This window comes from Kogia breviceps, chromosome 18 (assembly GCF_026419965.1).
Source record: "Kogia breviceps isolate mKogBre1 chromosome 18, mKogBre1 haplotype 1, whole genome shotgun sequence".
In the NCBI taxonomy this organism is placed as follows: domain Eukaryota; kingdom Metazoa; phylum Chordata; class Mammalia; order Artiodactyla; family Physeteridae; genus Kogia; species Kogia breviceps.
The window spans coordinates 10191480-10215534 of NC_081327.1; the positions used below are offsets into that span (position 1 = coordinate 10191480).

At 51.9% G+C, this 24055-nt stretch overlaps 1 protein-coding gene across 5 annotated transcripts; it reads left to right on the forward strand.

The window, feature by feature from the left end:
• Nucleotides 1–666: 666 nt before the first annotated feature.
• PHLDB3 (pleckstrin homology like domain family B member 3) lies at nt 667–21501 on the forward strand. Of its 5 annotated transcripts, XM_067019470.1 has the most exons (17): nt 804–875; nt 970–1112; nt 1347–1712; nt 2399–2581; nt 2805–2942; nt 6209–6337; nt 6586–6747; nt 7736–7846; nt 8008–8091; nt 8409–8561; nt 14757–14856; nt 15008–15098; nt 15184–15271; nt 15965–16021; nt 19109–19328; nt 19937–20022; nt 21052–21501. In XM_067019470.1, the coding sequence occupies exons 3-17, from the start codon at nt 1479–1481 to the stop codon at nt 21205–21207; spliced, it is 1992 nt and encodes a 663-aa protein (XP_066875571.1). In that variant the 5' UTR covers nt 804–875; nt 970–1112; nt 1347–1478; the 3' UTR covers nt 21208–21501. The 5 variants fall into 5 exon arrangements, with proteins under 5 accessions (XP_066875574.1, XP_058900500.1, XP_066875571.1 ...); XM_067019473.1 differs by lacking the exon at nt 970–1112 and having other exon boundaries at nt 667–875; XM_059044517.2 differs by lacking the exon at nt 970–1112 and having other exon boundaries at nt 753–875; nt 8409–8519.
• The last annotated feature ends 2554 nt before the right edge of the window (nt 21502–24055 follow it).

Here is a 24055-nt window from a genome sequence, read left to right on the forward strand (position 1 = left end):
TCACTATTATTGTTACTGTCATTTAATGATCTCTGAGGCACTTCCTGGCTTGAGTGACAGGATGCCTAATGGTAAAGACCATGGACTTTCCAGAGAACAAATATGGTGTTAACATTAACAACATGTGTAGATTTTTTGGACACTTGTCCCCCTCAGCCTCAGTTTCCTAACTATAAAATGGAGATAGTAATCCCTTTCTCTACTGTAAGCCACTGTAAGGATGAAATAAATTAATGCGTGTAAAATGTTTATACTTTATACACATAGCTCCTGATATCCAGTGATTCTTTCTCACATACCAGTTATTTTCCTGTTTTTGCCCAGAGAGGAAAGGGTCTGGCTGAGACCTTTAACCTCTGCCCTCCACCCATAGCAAAGTGGTGGTGGGGGGGAACATACTTCCCCCTGTCTCTGGGCGGGTCTCTGACTCAGCTTAGGGCACCCCCCTCCCCTTGCCCAGCTCCCCAAACCGGTCGGGGCCCTTCTAAAGGGCTCATTAGAGGGGAGAGGCCCCTATCTCCATTCCCCTCTTCCTTTCAGGATTCCCAGGGTCTGGACATTATACATAGGTGACCAAGGCGCCTGGCCCTCCCGGGGGAGGAATGGGGGCGCTGGAGGCAGAGTTGGGGGGTCGTCATGTTGGGCTTTCCGAGGGTGGGGCCGGGATGGCCGGATGCCGCGGCTGCGGGCGGGGCAAGCTGGTCGCTCCCTCCTCCCTCGAGAGCTGTTGGACCTGTTGTCCCCCCCTCCACTTCCGGCCTGCTGGGAAGGGGGACAGAGCAGCCTCTCTCTCCTCCCTCTTGCCCAGCCACCTGTCTAGTGGGCAGAAACTGCAGAGCCGGAGCGCAGAAGGGAGCGCGCCGAAGCCTGAGCCGGTGAGGGGGCCGGGGCTTGGGTGGTGGAGGGGGCTGGAGTTCTGGAATCTAGCTCCGGGAGGAGCCGAGGATTCAAGGTCCCTGGTTCGTCCAGAGAGAGAGAGACCAGGAGCGCCGACTCCTGGATCCCTCGGTGAGGCTGAAAGGGGCCCGCTCCCTTGCACGGTGGGGTCGGAGCTGAGATTACTGGGCTCCAGAGAGGACGCGGAGGAACCCGACTCCTGAGTCCACGAAGGAGTAGGTGTTGGGGTCCCTCTAAAGTGGTCCAAGGGATTGTGCGGGGCTTCTGGGAGAGTACAAGGCTCGACACCTGGATAGCAGGGAGAGGCCGGTAGGGGGCGGACTAGGACCCCGGACTCAAATTCTGGTCAAGCCTCCGGGGGAGTGACGCCCTAGGAGCCATCGAACCCCGCCCCTAGAAACTCCAGGCCGCGCCTCCGGAATGCTCAGTCGCATCCTTTGAACTCTTAGGCCCCCCCCTCTGGAGCGCTCTCTAGAGCTTTCGGCCGCGGCCCTGAGCCCTCCTGGGCCCCGCTCCCACGCTACCGGGCCACGCCTCCCGAACTCCAGGCTCCGCCCACCAGACAGGAGTCCGCAGAGGCCATGGGGACACGGAGCAGCCCGGGCGAGGGGACCCCACCGCCCGCGGTTCCCGAGTGCGACGCGGAGGTCCGGTCTCAAGGGGCCGCCCAGCCCCGGGAGCTCCCCGAGGACTCTCGCGAGCAGAACGTGCCCGAGGCCCCAGCAGAGCTTCCGAGAGGCCAAGGGGCTGAGCAGCAGGCGGAGGAAGAGGAAGAAGTGGGAGAAGGCAGCAGCACGGAGAGCAGCCGCGATGCGGTGAGGGACCGGAGGGCGAGAGCCACGGGGGGACCCAGAGAGACAGACCCAAACGGGTGACAGAGACACAGAGAGAGAGGTATAGAAAGACCGGATAGACAGAGACCCAGAGACAGGGAGACTGAGAGGCCAAGACCCAAAAGAGCCAGAGACACTGAAAGACCAGAGACAGAGACTCAGAGATGGGGATAGAGACACAGACAGAAACTCAGAAACAAAGATGCTCAGAGAAACAGAAATAGAGACAGAGAAACCTTGAGAGAGGGAGATACTCCGAGGGAGAACGAGAAATAGCGATTCAGAGAAGGAAGACAGATACTGGGTCAGGAAGATGAAGCCCAGAGAAAAGGGGGGAAAAGACTCAAGGAGCCCCGGGGGGGGAGAGAAAGAGATGCAGGACCTTCGAAGACGTGACGCCAAGAGAATGGGAACTGGATAAAGAAAAAGAAACACCATCCTTGTGTCGGCTCTGTGCCCCCTCACCGGACTGCGAGTCCCTGGGCCACCTCCCGGGGCCGAGCGGTCCCCGGACCTGCACCTTCCCTTCCTTGAATTAAAAGAACTTGGTGGTAGAGTTAAACGCCGACTTAGACCGCCTGAGGGGATATTCGGGATGGAAAACAGACCTATTTAGTGACTGCAGGGGGCGAATCCTCCCCAATTGACCACGCCCTCTTCAACCGCAGGTGGAGGCTTCGCCTGCCGTTCAGATCGCGGCCACGCCACCCGCAGCCTCTCAGGCTGGGGAAGGGGTGCGAGGGGCGGCGCGGCGGCTTCGAGTCCAGCAGTTGGAGGCACTGACTCGCGTGGCTTTGATGGAGCAGCGAGTGAAGGAGCTACAGCGTCAGAGGAAGGAACTGAGGATCCAGGTGAGGTTGCAGACGTCTTGGGAATTCTGGCCCCAACTCTTGGGGAACCGCGCAAGGCCAGACTCTCGGTCCTTTCCAAGTGCGGGAGCCCAGCTCCATCCTCTCTCCGAATCCAGGAGTTCAGGTTCACAGGTCCCTCGTTCAGACCCAGGCGTCCGAGCCCCCAGCCCCCTCCTACTCAGACCCAGGCCTCTGGGCCCCAGTCCTTGTATTTTCTCCGCAGATGGAGGTGGAGGTGACCCTGCTTCGGGGTGAACTGGCTGGGGAGCGAGTGGCCGTCTGGCGGGAGGAGGAGCAGCTCTGGGAGTTGCTGGGGCAGCAGGTGGATGCAGAAAAGGGCGGCCAAGAGGAGCGGGAACAGGTCTGTTTGCCCTGCTGGGTCCTCCTCAGTTTTCTGCCTTGTTGGACAGACATTCCTTGTGGTGCTTCTGGGCCCTGGGCCCTGAGCGTATCCCCATTCCCCAAACGGGGACCCCTGGGCTGGGGGCAGGGCGGGGGGAGTGGGCCTATGCCTCTTCCTGTTTCCCTCCTCCCTCCTTGTCTATGACTTTGGGGCCTGACTCACTAGTTCATCTTCCTTTGCCCCATCTCTCTCTGCTCTTTAAATGTCATATTGTGAAAAACATCAAACAAACAAAAACAGAGTCATCAGACGGGCTGCCAGGTGGCGTGCTGCCCAGCTTCAGCAGGGATTAATCCTCCATTCCTGTTTCCTATCCCCCAATTGGCTTCCCTGTCCCTAGTTTTGAAAGCCAGTCCCAGACATCATATTGCCTGTAAATGCTTTAGTTCTTATCTTATAGATAAGAACTCCTTTTAAAAAACATTATCCCTATATCATTATCACACCTGAAGAATTAATAAGTTCTTAATACCGTCTCATTTCCAGTCAGTTTTCCTGGGTCTGAGATCGTCTCAAAAACGGTTAACAGTTGGCTGTTTGAATCCGGTCCCCCCAAAGCCAGTATATTGTAGTTGGTGAAATGCCTTGTGTGGGTTGTTTCACCTTTAATGGTCCCTGCCTACTGTACTATTTGTTGGAGAAACCAGGTCTTCTGTTCCATGGTCAGTGTGTGACCGCTTGCATGCCTGGGGTGTCCTTTATCTCATTTCTCTTCTGGAAGCAGGTGGTTGGTTAGATGTAGAGGCTGGGTCAAATTCAGATGTGCTGTAGTGCTTCCTGTGTGCTGGGTCAGGGGGACATTGTCTCTGGTCCTCCAGACCTCAGTGAGGTCAGTCTGATCCCTTCGTAATAGTTATTTACCTAAAGGCTTTAACATCCATTGGTGGTCATTGCTTGGACCAGTTGGCAGTACAGGTTGGAAAATGGTAACTTTGTAATTCTATCAAACTCTCTCTTTGCCCTTATATATTGGAATTTCCTGGGGCTGGGTCCTGAGTCTTCATTTACTTCAAAGAGCCTGTATTTATCCCAGCCCTGATTTCTCTCTCAAAATGTAGACCTACGTGTCCCGCTTCCTAGGATACTGGTACCTAGATGCTCCTTCCTCCCCCAGGACCTGGGATTCCAGACCCCAGCCCCTCCTCCCTCTAACCCAGGAGTCCAGGCCCCCAGCCCCTCCTCCCTCAGACTCAGGAGCCTGGTCCCTTCTCATTCACCGTATCCAAAGCTGACCTCAGCAACTCCCTTTTCCACACTGTCCCTGTCTCACTGTCCCTTTGGCCACCAGGTCAGAGTCCTGAGCCTTGCTCTGCTTGCCTCCTTATCTCTCACCCCAAGCCTGTGAGTCACCGTGTCCTGTTCTTTGTGCTCCCTGAACCTCTCTTTCTAGTCTGTCTGCTTTACATCTGCACTGCTCAGACCTCACCTCACTCTTAGTGCTTGGAGGACTCATGAAAGAGCTGCTGGTCTCAACCCCTCAAGCCTGTCTCCCAGAGGGATGATTCCACACCTAGAGCCTTTCAATCCTTCCATGGCTCCCCATCGCCCCGGGATAAGGGCTCCTCCGCCTGGTGGGCCAAACCAAATGTGAGCTGCACCTTGCCTGCCTTTCTACTGTCATCTCCCACCTGTGCTCCCCATCTCCTCCCTCTACCCCACCTTCTCCCTTCTTGACCAGAGTTTGTCCCTACACTTCCTGTACTTTTCAACTTCCATTCATTTGCTCCATGCTGTTCCCCTCTGTCCAAAATGCCCTTCCAGCCCCTTCTATCTCCACCGGTCTAAATACTCCCTGTTTTGTTTTGTTTTTTTCTGGCCGTGCCACACAGCATGTGGGATTTTAGTTCCCTGACCGGGGGTCGAACCCATGCCCCCTGCAATGAAGCATGGGGCCCTAAACACTGAACCGCCAGGGAATTCCCAAATACTCCCTGTTTTTTTGAGGCTCACCTTAAAATCCTCACATCCAGGAAGCCTAGGATTACCCCAGTAGAAATTGCTCCCCACTTTCTGGGTTCCCACAGTCTCTGTGTTTCACTGCCCTGATTGTCCCAGACAGTAACTGGCTGTGTCCCCTGCTGGAGCACAGGGCCCAGGTCAAACCCCCTTCTGGGTCCCCAGTATCAATCACCCAGCCTGGATATGTTTTGCATTCATTCCCTCATTCATTTTTTTTTAACTTATTTAATTGAAATATAGTTGATTTACAATGTTGTGTTAATTTCTGCTGTACAGCAAAGTGATTCAGTTATATGTATATATATACATTCTTTATCATATTCTTTTCCATTATGGTTTATCACAGTATATTGAATATAGTTCTTTGTGCTATATAGTAGGACCTTGTTGTTTATCGACTCTATATATAATAGTTTGCATCTGCTAACTCCAACTCCCAATCTATCCCTCCCCCATCTCCAACCCTGGCAACCACAAGTCTGTTCTCCATGTCCGTGAGTCTGTTTCTGTTTTGTAGATTAGTTCATTTGTGTCATATTTTAGATTCCACATATAAGTGATATCATATGGTATTTGGCTTTCTCTTTCTGACTTACTTCACTTAGTATGATAATCTCTAGTACCATTCATGTTGCTGCAAATGGTGTTATTTCATTTTTTTAATGGCTGAGTGATATTCCGTTGTGTATGTATACACCACACCTTCTTTATCCATTCATCTGTCCCCTCATTCATTTCTTTTTTTTTTTTTTTTTTTTAAATTTATTTATTTATTTATGGCTGTGTTGGGTCCTCGTTGCTGCGCGAGGGCTTTCTCTAGTTGGGGCGAGCGGGGGCCACTCTTCATCGCGGTGCGCGGGCCTCTCACTGTCGCGGCCTCTCTTGTTGCGGAGCACAGGCTCCAGACGCGCAGGCTCCGTAGCTGTGGCACACGGGCTTAAGTTGCTCCGCAGCATGTGGGATCTTCCCAGACCAGGGCTCGAACCCGTGTCCCCTGCATTGGCAGGCAGATTCTCAACCACTGCGCCACCAGGGAAGCCCTTTTTTTAAAAATTTATTTACATTCATTTCTTAAACAGCTGTTTACTTGACACCTGCCCTGGGTGGGCCTGTATAAGTGTGAACCAGACAAACAAGGTCCCTGCCCTCATGCAGCCAACACCTCAGACAGGGAGGGATTTGAGATCTGGCTGGCCTGGGCCCGGCTGGCCTCTGTGTCCCTCCCTGTGCTCAGGCTGAGGCTAAGAGCCTGGTTGTCCATTCAGGAACAGAGGCACCTGAGCCAGGAGAGGGATCGTGTGGAGGGTCTTCGCCAGAGACTCCGAGAGGCCCAGGGGCAGCTTGACTCGCAGCCAGAAGACCAGCGTAAGCAGCTTCTGCAGGGAGTGCAGGAGGTGAGGGTCCGCTGGACCCACTCAGGGACCTGGTGTCCAGGCCACTCAGGTCCCAGACATCCAGGCCCTCAGTCCTCTGCTTCCCCACCCACCTAGTAGCTCGGGCCTCAGCCCCCTAACCCTCAGGACTCGGGAATCTAGATCCTCAGCCCCCTCCTCCCTCATTGCCCAGGATTCCTGGCCCCAGCCCACTACCCTCCTGGTTCCCAGGGGTCCAGGCCTCCAGCCTTTTTGTGTTTCCCCCACAGATGAGGGAACAGCTGGATGTGGCCCAGCATGCCTACGAGGACCTGGAATTCCAGCAGCTGGAGCGGGAGAGCCAGTGGGAGGAGGAGGAGTGGGACAGTCCCAGGGCCCGGGCGCTGGACCCCAAGGTCCAGGAACTCCAGGCCAGCGTGGTGCGGCACAGGGTGAGTTGGGCCGGGCTAGCCCTGCCTCCCTCGCCGTTGCCCTCTGTCTCCTCTGCTCCCTTCTTTGTCCTCGTGTCTTCCCTGTGTCATGTACTTCAAAATAGTAATGACAGTTGCTGACATTTATTGAGCATCTACCATGTGCTGGGCACGGTCCTAAACGTTTGACGAGTATTGAGTCATTGAATCCTTCCAACAATCCTGGGAGACACGTCTTAATAGTTTTTCCCATTTTATAAGTGAAGAAACTCAAGGTCAAGGTGCTCAAGTAATCTTTTCCAAGGTCACTTAGTTCATAAAGGACAGAGCTGGGATCTGAACCCACTAGGTCTTCGCCGCTAGGCTCCCTGCCTCTCAAGCCCTCATCCCAAATGATGCTTTCACTAGTCCTTTCTGGGGGCTTCACATTCAAGGGTCTGACAAGTCCCACTGGAAAAAGTGACATTTTGACTGTATTTAATACAAAGGTTCCCAGGGGTTTGGATTAGAAAGTTCTAATGTGGGTCTCCTTTCCCCGCCTCTACTTCTGGATCTTTTTCCTGTCACTGTCTTTTTTCCCATTTCTGTCTCACGGCTTCTGTCTGTTTCTGTTCTGTTTCTGTCTTGTCTCTGCATCTCTGTCTTTTGGGGTCTGTCTTGGTTCTTCTTTTCTGTATCTCTTCTGGTTTGTCTCTGTCTTTCCCTTTCTTTCTCTCTCTGTTCTTGGCAACGGTGACTTTCTCTGGGTCTCCGTCTTCCTCGGTCTCTGGATTTTGGATCCTCCATCCCTCCAACTCACTTCAAGTCTCTCTGGACCCCCCAAAGGGGAGGAGGACACCACGGAAGTTAACTCTAAGTCCCCCACCCCCTCCCAGGCACCCAAATGCCAGGGTCTCTGTTATGGGGTGGAGCAAACCCCAAGCTCTCAAGGAGGACCTGATTCTGTGGGAACCAGCCTGGGGACCCTGGGGTAGCTGAGTAACCAGGGCCCTGGGGGGGTCCCCTGCAGCAGCGGATCCAGGTCTTGGAGGAGCAGCTCAAGTCACTGGGGGAGCAGATGGCAGCTGAGAGCTGGGGGCTGAGCCAGAAGAAGGAGGAGGCCCTTCAGACCCTGACCCAGGTAAGTTCACCCCAGGCACCTGTCCTTCTTTCCTCACTTCCCCCTAGGGCATCCCATTGCCTCCCTGCACCCCAGATGTCTCCTGGCATCAGGGAGAGCTGCTGGGATGGCCCTTTCTGACCCTGAGGTGTGGCAACCGTTGATATCTTGCTATCCCCTAGGAATGGAGCAGACTGCTTAAGCTTAATTGCCTTCAGGGAACCCCTGGCAGGGACTTCTCTGAGCTCAACCAGGCCCTCACCAAGGTATGGGGATTTCATGCGCCTGTCAGCCCCCTCCTCCCTCAGACCCGTGAGTCCAGGCCCCCTGCCCCCTTCTCCCTTGGGATCCACGATTCTCAACCCCTAATCCCTCTTCCCCCTGGGACCCAGGAGGTCCAGCCTCCAGGTCCTCCTCCTCGGGGAACCGGCCATCTCTGCCCCTAGTCCTCCCTCACTGAGACCACATTTCAGCCCTCTTGGACCTTGAGCCTTTGTTTTTCCATCCAAGAAATGGGCTGGCTCTGGAGGCATGGGCCAGAGCGTCCTTCCAGCAGCCAGCCACCCCATCTGTTCTCCTGCAGCTCCTGTTCACCCAGAAGACAGACGGCCAGTTGCTGGTTCTCCAGGACCCCGCTGCTCACGCTGCCGCCGCCACCTCTTCCTGCCTCTTCTCCGTTCACAGCTCCCTCCAGGTGCCCTCCCAATGCCTCGTCACGTCACCCCGGGTCTCACTGGTAACTGTGGCTTTTTCTGCGGTGGGCCTGGGGGAGAGGGAAGGCTGATCAAGTGGTATTAATGTTTATCAGCCTCCAGCTTTTTTTTTTTTTTTTTGTGGTACGCGGGCCTCTCACTCTTGTGGCGTCTCCCGTTGCGGAGCACAGGCTCCGGACGCGCAGGCCCAGCGGCCATGGCTCACGGGCCCAGCCGCTCCGCGGCATGTGGGATTTTCCCGGACCGGGGAACGAACCCGCGTCCCCTGTATCGGCAGGCGGATTCTCAGCCACTGCGCCACCAGGGAAGCCCCAGCCTCCAGCTTTATTATTCGTTTTCTTTCTTCTGCCTAACATCCCACCCCTCCCCTGGAGAAATGGGACGGTGCCTGCCCAGGTGTAAATTTTAAAAGCCACCCAACAGGGCTTATTGATAAGAAGGCCTCCTCTCCCCACCCCACTGGCCCCTGGCTCCCTCCCCAAAAGCAGGGCAGCTACTTGTTTCTTGAATATCCTTTCTTCCACATCTTCTTAAAGCCAGGGATCCCAGCTTATTAATGGGTTAAAACATTTATTGAGTATGTTGCTACCAACTTTTTTAAAAAAAATATTTATTTATTTTGGCTGCGCCGGGTCTTAGTTGCGGCCCACGGGATCTTTGTTGCAGAATGTGGGATCTTTTTTAGTTGCAGCATGCGGACTCTTAGTTGCGGCATGCGGGATCTAGTTCCCGGACCAGGGATCGAACCCAGGGATGGAACCTGGGTCCCCAGCATTGGGAGTGTGGAGTGTGACCCACTGAACCACCAAGGAAGTCCGGCTACCAACTTTTAAAATGAAATAGAGTAGACAGTGGCAGAGTGCTATGTGTGAGGTAGGGGTGAATAGTCAATGAAAAGAGTTTTGTCTCAGTCGTGTGGATAGGGGGCCAGCACTTAGAGACTGGGAGCTCTTGTTCTATCGTGTAAATGTTTTTTTCAGAAACATGTCTATTAGCTACTAGTTGGCTTTTATTTTCTAGCTTAAGACTCTGTCGTGGAGATTGTTTTCCACTGATACATTTAGAGCTGCCGCTTCCTTTTCAATGGCTCTGTAATAATAATTTAAACAATAACAACCATAATGACAGTTAACATTTGTGGAGTCTTCTTCTTTTTTTTTTTTTTGTGGTACGCGGGCCTCTCACTGCTGTGGCCTCTCCCGTTGCGGAGCACAGGCTCCGGACGCGCAGGCTCAGCAGCCATGGCTCACGGGCCCAGCCGCTCCGCGGCATGTGGGATCCTCCCGGACCGGGGCACGAACCCGTGTCCCCCGCATTGGCAGGCGGACTCTCAACCGCTGCGCCACCAGGGAAGCCCTTGTGGAGTTTTCATAGCGTGCCAGGCACTGTTTTAAATGCCTCACATGGATTCACTCAGTCTTTGCAACAACTCTACAAGTTGGGTTGTTCTTTCCATTTTATAGATGAAGAAACTGAGGCAGAAAGGGGAAGTTTCTTAACCAGCTAGTATGTGGCCGAGCTGGGATTTGAACCCAGGCACTCTGTTTTCAGGGCCTATGCTCTGAACCCCTCTGAGCTTCTGGGTGGCACACAGTTCTACGTGCAGGCGCTGAGCCAGCCCTCCCTCTGAGGATAGTGATTGGAGTTTTTTTTGCAGTTTAAGCAATGCTGTTATGAAGATCCATGTGTGTGTGTCTTTGTACCCAAATAATAATAACAAATTAATATCAATTATTATCTAATTAATTATATTGTCTGTTATAATATTTAATTGTTTATATTGTCTAATATAATATGCAACATTATCTTATTAATTAATATCAACAGTATTCATATTAATATTAATTTTAAGAGCTTAATGTAGGCCAGGGTCTGCTCAAAGCCGTCTTATGCCTTCAAGCCACATGAAGTTGCTATTATTTGGAGGTGAGAAACAGTCAAATACTGAGACAGTTTGAAGTGCTTCAACCTAATATATATTATATTATTGTATACTAATATTATATTATATATTATTGTTTCATGGATATACAGTTCAATAATATACATTACATATTCATGAAACTTTATGTATATATAGTTTTATTTTTTGCTCAGAAGAACCTGCAGAAGTAGGTCCTATTATTATCTGGGTAAAGGGTTAGCAGAGCTTTTGTAACTTTCTAGCTGGAAGCTTGATAAAGGTGGATTGTCAGCTGTGTTGCCAGGCAACGCGACTTAGGGTAAATATGACCCTTATAAGTAAATTGCGTATCTATAAATACTTGGTGGGAAGCTGGGTCCATTCCTATAGAGGTGTTACCTGAGTCATTGGCTCCTGTGTACATGGAACTTCTAAGGCCAGGTGGACCCTATACCCACTGGCGTGGATCCCATACCCACCTTGCACCTGGGTGTCACCTGGGGGCCAGACACTGACCCCTGGACGCTGGTGGCCGTGCTGGGCACTCTTTTGTGTGCTTTGCATGAGGTCACTCGTTGAATCCTTGCATCAGCCATGGCAGGGCAGCGGGACAGTGCTCGCTTTACAGAGGGGGAACCTCCCTGAGAAGAGCCGTGACTTCCCAAAGTCACACACCCAGCTAAGCAGCAGAGCTAGGTTTGAAGCCAGGCTGCCTGTTTCCATAGCCTGTGCCTTTTGGGAGATGAGGATTTCTCAGGGATCCTTCGGAACCTAAGTGGGCGACTGGTTAGCACCAGCTCAGAGGGAGCGACCGGGGACCTTGGGATACACGAGGAGCCCAGGGAGTGTTTATTTACTCAGCCATATAAACAGTAAACAAGTGGATAAATGAATGCAGGGATTAACAACTGACTCCTCCTTGCCCCTTCCTCTCTTTCCCTCCAAGTCCTATTAAATCCTTCTCAAATTCTGTACCTTCTTGCCAGGATCATGTGATGACTAAGAGTCCCTTGGGTTCCAGTGCCTGTTCTGCCACTTCCTAGCTGGCTGACCTTAGATACAGCTCTGTGCCTCAATTTACTTAGCTGCAAAATGGGAATAATAACAGCATTCATTGGTGAATGCATTAAAACTCTTAGTATGATGCCTGGCACATAACAGGTGCTCAATAATGTGGGCACCTGTTACTCTGATTAGAGTTATATTGATTGGTATTATTATAATTATTATCATTCTTATTCTACCCACTCCCACCCTCATCTCTGGCTTTAGTGACCCTATACCAGCCTCCTCACTGATTTTCTCTATTTTAGTTTTTGTCTCCTAATAATTTATTCCCCAAACAACAGCCAGAATGATCTTCATCCCTCCTTCTTCAGCTCTTCCCACCAAAAGCCTTCCATGACTCCCCCAGTCTCCTCACCATGGCCCACAAGCCCCCGTGTGGTCTGACTCCTGCCCACCTCTCACCATCCCCCTCCCTGTACTGACTGCTCAGCTGCAGGAGCACTGACTCACCAGCGCTCCATACTTGTTCCTCCCTCAGGGCCTTTGCACTTACTGATTCTGCCACCTGGAACACCCTTCCCCTCAGTCCCTCCCCCTGGCCAACTTTTTTTTTTTTTTTTTGGCCCTGCCACAGGGCTTGTGGGATCTTAGTTCCCTGACTAGGAATCGAACCCAGGCCCTTGGCAATGAAAGCCTGGAGTCCTAACTGCTGGACTCTCAGGGAGTTTCTCCTGGCCAGCTCTTATCTTTTGGGCCTTGGGTTCAGTGTTCAGAAGGCTGTTCCTGGTCTTCCAGTTGGAAGGTGATCCTTTTTTATATCACCCTTTTATAACACACTCTTCACTCACAGCAATTTCTGATGATACACTTATTTGTACGATGACTCATTCAGTTCCTACAATGTCAGCGCCATGGAGACAAGGCTTGGGTCTCTCTTACCCACCTTTTCCCTCAATGCCAACAATCTAAGGTCTCTCAGCTGGGGAGTGCTGGGAATATCAGTTGAAGGAAGGAAAGAGTGAAGAACCACAGGAACTTGGGACTCGGTTTCCTCTTTGTGAAGCAGAGCAAAACTTTCCCGACTCCCAGGGCTTTTATAAGCTTCAATGGGTCTGCTGAGTGCCGAGTACACTGTTAGGCATTTGATAAATATTGGTCACTATTCTAAAAAACGTTTTAAAATAATATGAATCTAGAAAATCACATCCAGGGGGTCCCTGGCGGTCCAGTGTTTAGGACTCTGAGCTTCTACTGGAGGGGAACAGGGATATGGTTTTTGTAAGAAATGCAGGGAAAATGCTTGATGGTTTCACTTCATTCTCCTGTCTTCAGAATAAAGAGTTGGTTCTCGTGTATCCTCCAAGGTGACCAATTCAATTTTTATTTTAGTATTATTATTAACTTGTGGATTACATGTATTTGAGCCGTGAGTATCCCTACTGGTGTTCATATTATGCAACTTATTTATTTTTATTATCCAGGCAGAGTTTTTGCTGTTTTTTTCTTTAAGAAATGATTTCAGTTTTCTGTCTTTATTACTCTCAAATAATTTTGTTTTCATTTTTTGGTAGTTTTTTAATTTTGAAATGATTTAAGACTTACAGAAATTGCAGGAATAGTAGAAAGAATTCCTGCATACCTGTCACACAGATTCTGTGATTAACATTTTACCACATTTGACATTTGCTTTATTATTCTCTCTCTGTACACACCCACCCACATACACACACAGTTTATTCTTCTTTTCTAGCATGATTCCCCTTTACCCCTAAATACTTCTACTTTCATGACCTAAGGTCAAGGCCATTCTCGTACATAACAACAGTGCAGGGATCACATTCAGGAAGCTACCATTGAGACAATATTATTCAAGTCCACAGATGTGATTCATATTTTTGCCAATTGTCCCACAAATTTTTTTTCTTTTTTTTTTTTTTTTTGCGGTATGCGGGCCTCTCACTGCCGCGGCCTCTCCCGTCGTGGAGCACAGGCTCCGGACGTGCAGGCCCAGCGGCCATGGCTCGCGGGCCCAGCCACTCGGCGGCATGCGGGATCCTCCCGGACCGGGGCACGAACCCGCGTCCCCTGCATCGGCAGGCGGACTCTCAACCACTGCGCCACCAGGCAAGCCCGCAAATGTTTTTTTTTTTAAGCAAAAAACAAAAAAAGAAAAAAAACACATTTTTTTTCTGTTCTAGGAACACAGGTTGCCTTTGGTTATCATGTTTATTATTATTATTTTTTAAACTAATATTCCTTTTGTTCCAAGTTCAAAGGTCATGGGAGGATATTCAGAGAAAAGACCTTGCCCACCATTGTTTTCATCCACACAGTTCACCTCCCAGGGGCGGCCAGGGTTACTAGTGTCTCCCATCTTCCCAGAGATCCTCTGTATTTAAACAGTCATGTATATACTTTCCCCCTCTTTTTATGCATAGGTGGTATTCTTTTTGCCCTGTTCCATACTTGCTTTTATCTTGGATGTTATTCTGTCTGATATAAACAGCATCCTCCTCCTTTTTATACACTTTAGAGTTTTCCTCCATGCGGATGATCCCTAGTTTATCCCTGCCTCCTTTTGATCGGCACTTAGGTGGTCTCCGGGCATCTGTGGGATTAACCTTGAAATCAGGTCATTTTGCACATGTCTGAGTGTCTCCACAGATATAGTCCTAGAAGTGGAATTGGGGCTCAAAGGTACCTATGCATTTGTCATTTTGATTTGCTTTTCTGTTTTTGTCTGGTTTTCTTTTTCTTATTTTTTTTCATTGACTTTAAAAAAAGAGCCAAACTGGCCTCCATAACGGTTGTTCCGATAAAACGGCCCCCAGCATTGTGGGAGCTCACCTGGGTTTCGCACACTCCCACCAACACCGCGGGCTTTGGGGGTTTTTTTTAACAGTTTTATCAAGATATATAGTTCACCTGTGCTACAATTCACCCGTTTAAAGCGTACAATTCAGGGGTTTTTAGTATAGTCACCGAGTTGTGCAACCATCACCACAATCAATTTTAGAACATATTCGTTATCCCTAAAGAAACCTCATACCCTTTAGCCATCACCCCTCAATTCCCCTCTCCTCCCAGTCCCTGGAAACCACTAACCCACTTCCTGTCTCCCTGGATCTGCCCATTCTGGATCTTACACTGTGTGGTCCTTTGTGACTGGCTGCTTTCACTCAGCATCACGTTTACAGTGGCTTTTTAATCTGTGCCAGTGAGATGGTGGTTTTACTTGGCGGTTCTCCAACTTCATGGTGGAGACTGAGCATCTTTTCCTGTGTGCCTGGGCTTTGTGTGTTTTCAGGGCTCCATTGGCCTCCAGAGGACTGGAAGCCTGCCCCGGAAGAGGGGAGAGAGAGTGAGCCAGAGGGGATCCCCCCGGCCTCTGTCCTTCTATTGTACTGGTGAGTACGTACCCCTCCCCCGCATAGGCTCTTCCCCCATTAACCACCCTCCTGCAGCTCAGGATGGAGGAACCTGGATGCCTCTGTTGGGGGAGAGGTAGAGGGGCTTAGACAAGGGAGCGTCTCAGCCCCCCAGCCCTTCTCCCTGCAGGAGCCCTGGAGGCCTCGGCCCTCCCTCCAGCAGCCAGAGACTCCGGGAGACACCCCCTCTATCAGCTGCTGAACTGTGGCTCCAGAAATAGGTGAGACATCAGGGAGAAGGTGGGGAGATGGGGGGAAGAGGCCGGGCTGCTGTAACCTGCCCCATCTCTTGTTCTCTGCTCCCAGTCGTGGGGCCCTCCACCCGGCCATCGCCCACATGGAACAGCTCCTGCAGCAGGCTGTGGCAGAGAGAGAACGGCTGCTCCAGGCCAGGGTGAGACGGCAGACCCTCCCTCCTCCCTCAGCCCCAGGATCCAGACCCCTGGCCCCTCCCCACTGAGACCCAGGAGTCCAGACCCCTGGCCCCTCCTCCCTCAGACCAAGGATCCAGATCCCCGGCCCCTCCTCCCTCAGACCCAGGATCCAGATCCCCGGCCCCTCCTCCCTCAGACCCAGGAGTCCAGACCCCCGGCCCCTCCCCCCTCAGACCCAGGATCCAGGCCCCCCGGCCCCTCCCCCCTCAGACCCAGGAGTCCAGACCCCCGGCCCCTCCTCCCTCAGACCCAGGAGTCCAGACCCCCGGCCCCTCCTCCCTCAGACCCAGGATCCAGGCCCCCGGCCCCTCCCCCCTCAGACCCAGGATCCAGGCCCCCCGGCCCCTCCCCCCTCAGACCCAGGAGTCCAGACCCCCGGCCCCTCCCCCCTCAGACCCAGGAGTCCAGACCCCCGGCCCCTCCTCCCTCAGACCCAGGATCCAGATCCCCGGCCCCTCCTCCCTCAGACCCAGGATCCAGACCCCCGGCCCCTCCTCCCTCAGACCCAGGATCCAGATCCCCGGCCCCTCCCCCCTCAGACCCAGGATCCAGGCCCCCCAGCCCCTCCTCCGTCAGGATCCAGGAACCCAGTACGTCTTCCCCACTTATTATTGGTTAGCATTCTCGTTGATGCTTTCTTTCTGCGCTCACAGGAAGCGACAAGAAGGAGCACGGAAGGTGCCTCAGACTCCCCTGTACCTGCCATCATGGTCAGTCCCGCCCCTAACCCTCCCCCACCGCTACTCCCCTCCCTGGTCTGTCTTGCCACCCTGGCCTCTGCCCTGTCTTATCTCACCCTATCATCTCCTCCTATGGCACAGGAAAGTATCCTGGGCTCGACAAGTGGAAGGGGAACTCGAAAGGCCTAGTTCCTGTTCCCATCAGGGTCGTCTGTATCCATGGCGTGTCCTCGGGTGACATGCTCCATTCTCTGTGCCTGGGTTCCCTCTTCCGTAAGTGGGTGTGGGTGTCAGAGAGTCAGCAGTTGCTGCAGAATGAGGGTAACCATGTGCTGGGCCTTTTAAATATTATTTGAATTTTTGTTTTATTTATTTGATTCTTTTAAAAAACTTCTGATTATAGAAATATTCAAGCATGTTCAAAGGTAATAAACCTCCATGTACCCACCCACCATGCAGCTCTAGTGATCATCAATATTGAATCTTGTTTTACTTACCAACTTAGTTGTACTGAATCCTCACCCAATTCCCACTCTGCAGTGGAATATTTTAAAGCAAATTCCAGATATTGTACCATTTCATTCATATCTCACTATGTATCTCCAATAGATAAGTTTTTTTTAACATAACAAAAATTCCACTGTCATAGTTTATGAGATTATTAATAATTCTGCAACTTTCTGATACATGATCTGTATTCACATTTCCCTAATTGTCTCCAAAATGTCTTTTCATAGTTGGTTATTTGAATCTGGATCCAAACAAAACACGCACACTGCATTTAGTTAAAATGTCTTTTAAATCCCTGAGATAGAGTCCTCCCTCCCTGCTTTAAAAAATGCCATTAATTTGTGGGAAAAGTCACTTATCCTGTAGAATTTCTCACACTCTGGATTTAGCTGACAGCTCCTTATTAAAATTTTATTTCTACCTACACTAAGAACATGAATACTTTTTGTTATCACAAACACTTCAGAATTTGGGAAAGTGAAGTTCCCCTCAGCTTACCTCCGGAAGTGCACGTGTTTTCTATCGCGGAGAAGCGTTCAAATCTTTTTTTTTTTTTTTTTTTTTTAAATACTTTCCTACATAAACCGATCAAACCATATTTGGTGAATTTATTTTCCTTGTAACCGAGCACATCATTCCCAACCTGCTTTTGATTCTCTCAACCATTTGGCCTTTTCTTATTCATTTCAACCCAGTATTTCCGGAGGGCCTACTGCGTGGTAGGCCCTGGGTTATATAGCAGTGATCAAAGTGACAATCTCTGCCCTTGGAGAAGCTGGCGTTTAGCAGGGGAGAGAGAGACAAAAAGCAGCAGCAATAAGTAAAATAAGTAGCACATCAGGTGCCGATAAGAGTTTGGGAATAAAATAAATTGGGACGGGCGGTGGAGCCTTTCGTTGTCAGGCATAAGCTCTACCTCATTAAAAATGAAGCACGCCTGCCGTGTAGCATCGTCATTTGTTAAACGGTTCCCTGTTGACTGTACCGTCCCCCCCACCCCCACCCCCCGCTTACAGCTCCAGCTGCCTTCTTGTGCCCGTGAGCAAGTGTGTCTCCGGGATTCGCACCAGGAAGCGGAATCACCAGGTCGGGGAGCCTGACAGCGAGCTCATCCGCGAAACAGCCCCATGTGGAGGGTGCTGAGTTTCAGTGTAGGGAAACTGAGGCTCCGAGAGGGGCGGGCGTTCCATGGAGGTGACACGGGTGGGGAGCGGGGGAGCTGACCGTCCCCAGCCCATCCCTGCTGTCCTGGATTGGGGCCCGGCTCCAGCACATCCTACCTGGGTGACCTTGGTGAGTCACTTCCTCTCTAGAAGCCTCCGTTTCCTCGTCTGTCAAATGGGGGCGATCACGGGTTGTTTTGGAGAGGCCACAAGGTGATCACTTGGCACAGTGCCGGTGTTACCGTGTGGATTTGGTGAGATGACCCAGGGGGGCCCTTTTAACCACCCCTTCCCCTCCTGTGCATTCCCCGGTTCCTCCCCATTTCCCCTCCTCCTCCTTCTCCCCTGTCTCCATCCAATGAGTTTCATCTCTGTTTCTCATCCCTTCTTGCTCTGGTCTTGCTTCAGTGTTTTCAGCCCTTGATACTCAGAGTGTGGTCCATGGACCAGCAGCGTTGGCGTCCCTGTTCCCCGGGAGCTTGTTAGACGTGCAAAACCTCACCCTCTCCCCAGACCCCCACCCCGGAATGACTGAATCCCAGTCTGCATTTTAACAAAATCCCTAGGGGGTCCCCTTGCATGCTGAAGTCTGAGGCCTCAGTTTGACCACGGGGATCATACCATTCTTTGCAGGGATCATTTGGGAAGCATAGGTATGATCCGGCTGGGCCTTGTAACAATAGACACTTTGATCACCTTCATTCTTCTCCCCTTTATGGCCTCCTGAGATGACACTCTGCCTGGCTTCTCAGCTCTGGCTGTGTGACTTGGGCCTAGTGACTTAACCTCTCGGAGCCTTGGTTTCCACATCTGTAAAATGGGGACAATGATGTACTTACCCCTTGAAGAGAGTTTGAGGGGACACAGAGATTATACCTATAACGTGTTTTGTTAGCACAGGTATTAATCAGTAATTTCATCACAACAAGAATAATATCAATAATAATAATAATGGAAACAGTGCTCTCATTTATTGATCACTCACTATCTGGTCCCTGTTTTACAGAGACAGTAGATGAGGGTCCCACTGGGGTCCATCACTTCTCTAACACGTCTCTGGTGTTTCAGGGTAAGCACTAGGGTCAGGAAGACCTGAGTTTGCCACCCAGCTCTGCCACTTAGAAGCTCTGTGTGACCTCGGGTCTATTATTTTCTCTCTCTGTACTTGAGTGTGTGCTCATCTGAAAAATGGGGCTCATAGTAGGCCTGACCCAAGGGTGGCGGTGGGGAGTCAAGGAATGGATGCTGGTAAAGCCCTGGGCAGAGTGTCAGTTAATCAGTTTAGCTGTTGGAAATATCATCTTGATTGGCATTGTTAATGAAAGGCTGTGCCGGGCCTTACACTTGAGCTACTCTGACTGGCTCCCCATGGGGGCATCCAGGCTGCAGGACCTGCCCCCCCCCACCACCATGAAGTCACTGCCCCCTTCTCTTGCTTTCCCAGGCCCCACCCACAGCCCCATCCTGCCCTCCTGGCCCTCGGGTCTTGGATCTCCGGCAACACCTGGAACGCTGGGGCCACAACCCGGAAAGCTGCCCGCACATACGGGTGTCCGGGGGCTACTGCCGCGGACCCCTGGTGAAGATGGGAGGCCGCATCAAGACCTGGAGGAAGCGGTGGTTCTGCTTTGACCGCCAGGCCCGCCGCCTGGCCTACTACACAGGTAAGCCCACCCTGGCTGCCTTGGGACCCGGGCCCCCAAGACCCTGGAAGAAACCACAATAGACTTTCACCCCAGAAACCTAGGAGTCCCACCCTCAGCCCCCTTCTCTCTTAGGCCCACGAGTCTGGATCCCCAGCCCCTTTCCCCTTTAGTGACCCAGCCCTCCTCAGTAACATGGGTAACAGTTTTGTACCACTCTGGCTCCCCAGACCCCATTTTCCTAAGATACCCTAGAGGAGCATTGTCAGTGCCCAGCCCCCAAATCTAGGGTTCCAGGCCCCTCCTCCTTCCTCTCTAGGAGAATCAATGATGCTGAATCTCTCCTTGAGTCCCTGCCCTTCTCAGGGGACAAGGCACTAGGGGACCTAGGATTCCATCTCCCCAGACCTCATTCTCCAGTCTTGTCCAGTCACCACACCAGTCTCCCACCTAGTCTCCCATCAACATGTACTCACCCCCCAACCACAGTACTTTAGGGACCTACAGACTCTGTCACCATGTTCCTCACCCCAACCCCAGTCTCGGGACTTGGGCCCCGTGACTCCCCTGCTCCCCCCACCATACACACCTCTCACCGGCTCTGTTTCTCCCTCACCTCCCTCCATCAGACAAAGAAGAGACCAAGCTCAAAGGCGTCATCTACTTCCAGGCCATTGAGGAAGTCTACTACGACCACTTACGCTGTGCCTTCAAGGTGAGGCCCCTGCTTCCTACTGCTCTGCCTTCCCGGTTGGAGCCCCGGCTGTCAAGCCTGATCTTATCCCTGGGAAAGGCCACCCACAGCCCCTACTCCATCCAGTGGTACTCCATCCAGCACAGGAAACCAACAGATCATTTCACTGCAGGGACCAAAAATTAAGAGCTCAGTCTCTGGCTCTCAGCCCACTGATATTTTTCTTGGAACAAAAGTTTTAGAGCAGAAATTTGGCAAACGCAGATGCCAAGTTGAGAATAAATGTCTGAATTGGGCAGGGTGAGGACTGAGGCAGCCTGGGAGCATCTAAAGGAGACGATTGTTCGTTAGCATCTGCCCATCATTGCCAAATGGTGATGGGTCCCATGGTGTCATAGCATATTTATTTTTCCCCAGAGAATGCAGGAATTGGAACTTTTATAAAAATAAAAGTGCTGTGCCAGAAACTGATACAATGTTTAGAAAGCTCTGGAGAGCAACTATGGCTTTTTAGAGCTTAGGCTGGAATCCGAGCTGTGGGACATCAGGAAAGTGACTTCCGTTCTCCAGCCTTAGTTTTCTCACCTGCAGAACGGGCACTCTTCAGCCCATTTCTTCAGAGTTGAGAAGGTTAGAAACAGATAATGGACGTAAAGGATTTACCTAATTCAGGGTTGGCAAGTAGGTACTCAATAAATAGGTTGTAGACACTAGGTTTTTCCCAGTTACAAACCAGGGGGACCTAGATTTGGGGGGGAGGGGAAATTTGAATGTCTGTGTTTCTAATATAGGAGAAGGTAGGCTGCGGGATTGGGACATGGGTCCGTCCTCTTTTTAAATTCCTCTTGCTCCCACAATTCTAAGCGCCTTCCTGTGTTAATTCATTTAATCCTCATAGCCCAAGGTAGGTAGCTTCATTTAGGAAGACAGATGGGGAAACATTCAGGGAGTCTAAATAACTTGCTCATCCCCACAAAGCCTATAAATAGCAAGGCTGGGATTCCAACTGGGGTGGACTCATAACCATCTCCGCTCCGCTTCTTATTCCAGAGCCCGAACCCTCGCCTAACGTTCTGTGTCAAAACCTACGAACGCCTTTTCTACATGGCGGCGCCAAGCCCAGAAGCCATGCGCATCTGGATGGACGTCATCGTGACAGCGGCGGACGAGAACCACGCCCCCTGGAGAACCACGCCCCCTGAGTGAACACACCCTCTCAGGGGGACATCCCAGCGAGGCTCTGCCCCCGCACGCGCTGCCTCGAAGCCACGCCCACTGCTGGAAATCCTGGGCCAGCCCCTTCGGAATTCTCCCGGGAATTTTGTGGGCTCGGCGGGCTCGGCAGGTCTGAGCTGCGCCGTTCTGGGCTGCAGGTGTCTTCTCCGACGGGAAGCCAGCCCCTGAGGCTCTGCCCCGGGTGGGAGGAAGGTTGCAGGGGCGGGAAGGAACTATTTATTGGTGCTCCTGTGATACCGAATTAAACTTGGAGGAAAAACAGTGGTTACTGCTGAGGCTCCCAGCACAGGCGTACGGGGCCCTTCGACCCTAGGCAGGACATCTGAGTTACGGGTACCTCGGAGACCATGCATCCTTTAGCTGTTCTACCCTTTAGGAATGGAGACCTTTAACCCCAAGGTCATGGCTGGGAGGGGCGGGGCTGTGGGGAGGCATGCGTCCTTAGTCTTGTGGCAATTTTGTTTTTTCAGTTTGTGGGCCCTCCTGCTTCCACCCTTTGGGACCTGACTGGGCTATTGGCAATTTCTAGGAACTCCTAGTCTCCTGCCCTCCAGGCGGTGACACATGTTATTCCCTTCGCCCTTCCCTTAACCACCTAGCTCCTTATTCTTCGCGTCTTAATTGGGATGTCCCCTCCTTCAGGAAGCCCTTCCTGACTCCCTCAGCTGGATCAAGTACCCCCCTCTGAGCCCTCCTGTCCCATTCCTGAACATCATGGGTCATCACTGGTGATGGATCTATGTCCTGATGGACTGGGAGCTCCATGAGGGCAGAGCCAGGGCTGCCCTGGTCATGGCGTGTCCCCAGCACCAGAGGGCATATTTCATCCCATGAAAGTGGAAAAAAAAAAAAAAGCTATCCTTTCACCTGTCGGTCTTTATGTAATGTTCCCTTTGCTAAGTCACCTTTCCCCACTCTACCCTACTCATCATTTAGGTCATAGCTCAGATGTTTCCTTCTCCAGGAAGCCTTCCCTGATTCTCCTGGCTGAGTCAGATGCTCCCTCTGGGCTTCCCATCCCAGCCCTGATCACTCTGCCTGCTCCTTTCCCATCACTGCTTTGACTACTCTGGGTCATCAGTGTGTTTGATGGGTGTGTTTCCCATGCTGGGCGGGAGCCCCAGGAGGCAGGGGTTGGGCTACTTCCATCACTACTGAGTCCTTGGCACGCAGCAAATGGCCTGTAGGCAAACTAGGTGTTGGGGGAATACATTGATAAGAAAGACGATGAGGATGGGGCGATGGTGAACTTTTCATCATTTACATCTCACCTAAGGTGTCCCCTCCTTCAGGAAGCTCTCCCTGATCCCTGGTGGACTTCCACAGTCCCCTGAGCTCCCCAACTACAGGACAGGACCACTCTAGGCTGTCACTGTGTGGTACAGGTCAGTTCCTCCCTTAAACCTCTCTGGAACTAGGCATTCAGTCCCTCTGGTTCCCATCTCTTCAGGACCTGGGTGTCCCATCCCAGGATTCCTTAAGGATCCAGATGTGCTCCTGAAACCCCGGAATGCAAACACTCCAACTCCCAGGCCCTTGGGGACCCAAGGTGTTCCTTGGCCTCTACCTCCAGGTGTGAAACATCTGGATTCTTGGATCATTTCATCCGTTAGCCCCTCTGCAAACTGGGTCCCCTGACTGGGGCCAGCTTCACAGGCATGTGACTAGTGCAGTTGACAGGTCCCATGTTCAGAAGAGCCCCCTTGGCTTTAATCATCTGTGATTGCCATCTGGAAATTCTTAATTTTGTATTTGAATTTGTGTTTTGTAAGTGAAGTCTGAAGGGCGTGGAGCTTGAGCTGGGGGGATTGGAGCCTCGGCTCAAGTGAGGTCCCACACCTGCCATCTCCCACCTCCCCGGAATAGGTTCTGTCTGCCTTCCCCTCCCTGCCTCTGCCCTGTGACTTCTGCTATCCTCCAGCCCCGACAGGGGCCTGAGTGCTCACGGGAAATCCAGGCACTTGTGCCTCTTGGCATCTCAGGTGGGGCACGATGGTGGGCGGCTGGTGGAAGGGGAACCCAGCAACCAGTTTGCTTTAGTTGTGGGGCAGGGTCTCTAGGCACCTGTAAGGGTCTGTGCTCGCCCCACCAGTATCCCTGTGCCCGAGGGAACGTGACATTAGACACCGTATGGGGTCGAGAGAGATGCAGGAAGAAAGGAAAAGAGCATTTCTACTTTAGTACATTTCATGACACTCCTTGCCGCCTTTTGAACCAGGTCTCCATATTTTCATTTTGCACTGAGCCCCGCAAATTATGTAGCCAGCCCGGGCCCTGACCCCACCCCTTCTCTGACACATCCCAGACAGCACATCCCAGAAGGAGTGGGTCTGAGGCAGGCTGGGAACATCACTGGGCTCAGAGCCTGCCCTTCCCCAGGGGACACGAAACCCATAGTGGAGATGGCCCCAGGCTTGTCTGAGGCCCTGGCATGAACTTCAGGGCTGGGGACATGGTGCCTCCACACTGACCCCTCTGCTCATCTCTCTGGGGAACCAATTCTAAACCTCTCTGCAGTGACCCCTGTGGAGGGGAGCTGGAGAAAGTCACAGAGTAGGTGTAAGTAGAGGTCCGGTATTTAAACCTCCCTCTGCTCTCTGGTCCTGGGCCAGGTGGGTGGGGAGGGGGGGTGGTTGGTGTCAGCACCCGGGATTCGGCAGGCCTGAGCAAGAGGAGACTCTCCACCCTGGGTCCCACTCCCTCCCAAGACACCAGATCTTCTGGTCTGGCCAGTTGGGGTTCCTCCCTGAAACTCTCCCACACCGCTGGGACCTGCAGGGCCTCCTGCTCTTGAGTGCACAATAATAATAGAATTGTT

Bases quoted from the DNA above. Each gene is read 5' to 3' on its own strand.
- PHLDB3 (XM_067019473.1), top strand. From the start codon at position 1,479: ATGGGGACACGGAGCAGCCCGGGCGAGGGGACCCCACCGCCCGCGGTT. The intron at 1,713-2,398 runs GTGAGGGACCGG...CTTCAACCGCAG, and splicing joins CGGAGAGCAGCCGCGATGCG to GTGGAGGCTTCGCCTGCCGT. The intron at 7,847-8,007 runs GTAAGTTCACCC...GCTATCCCCTAG, and splicing joins CCCTTCAGACCCTGACCCAG to GAATGGAGCAGACTGCTTAA.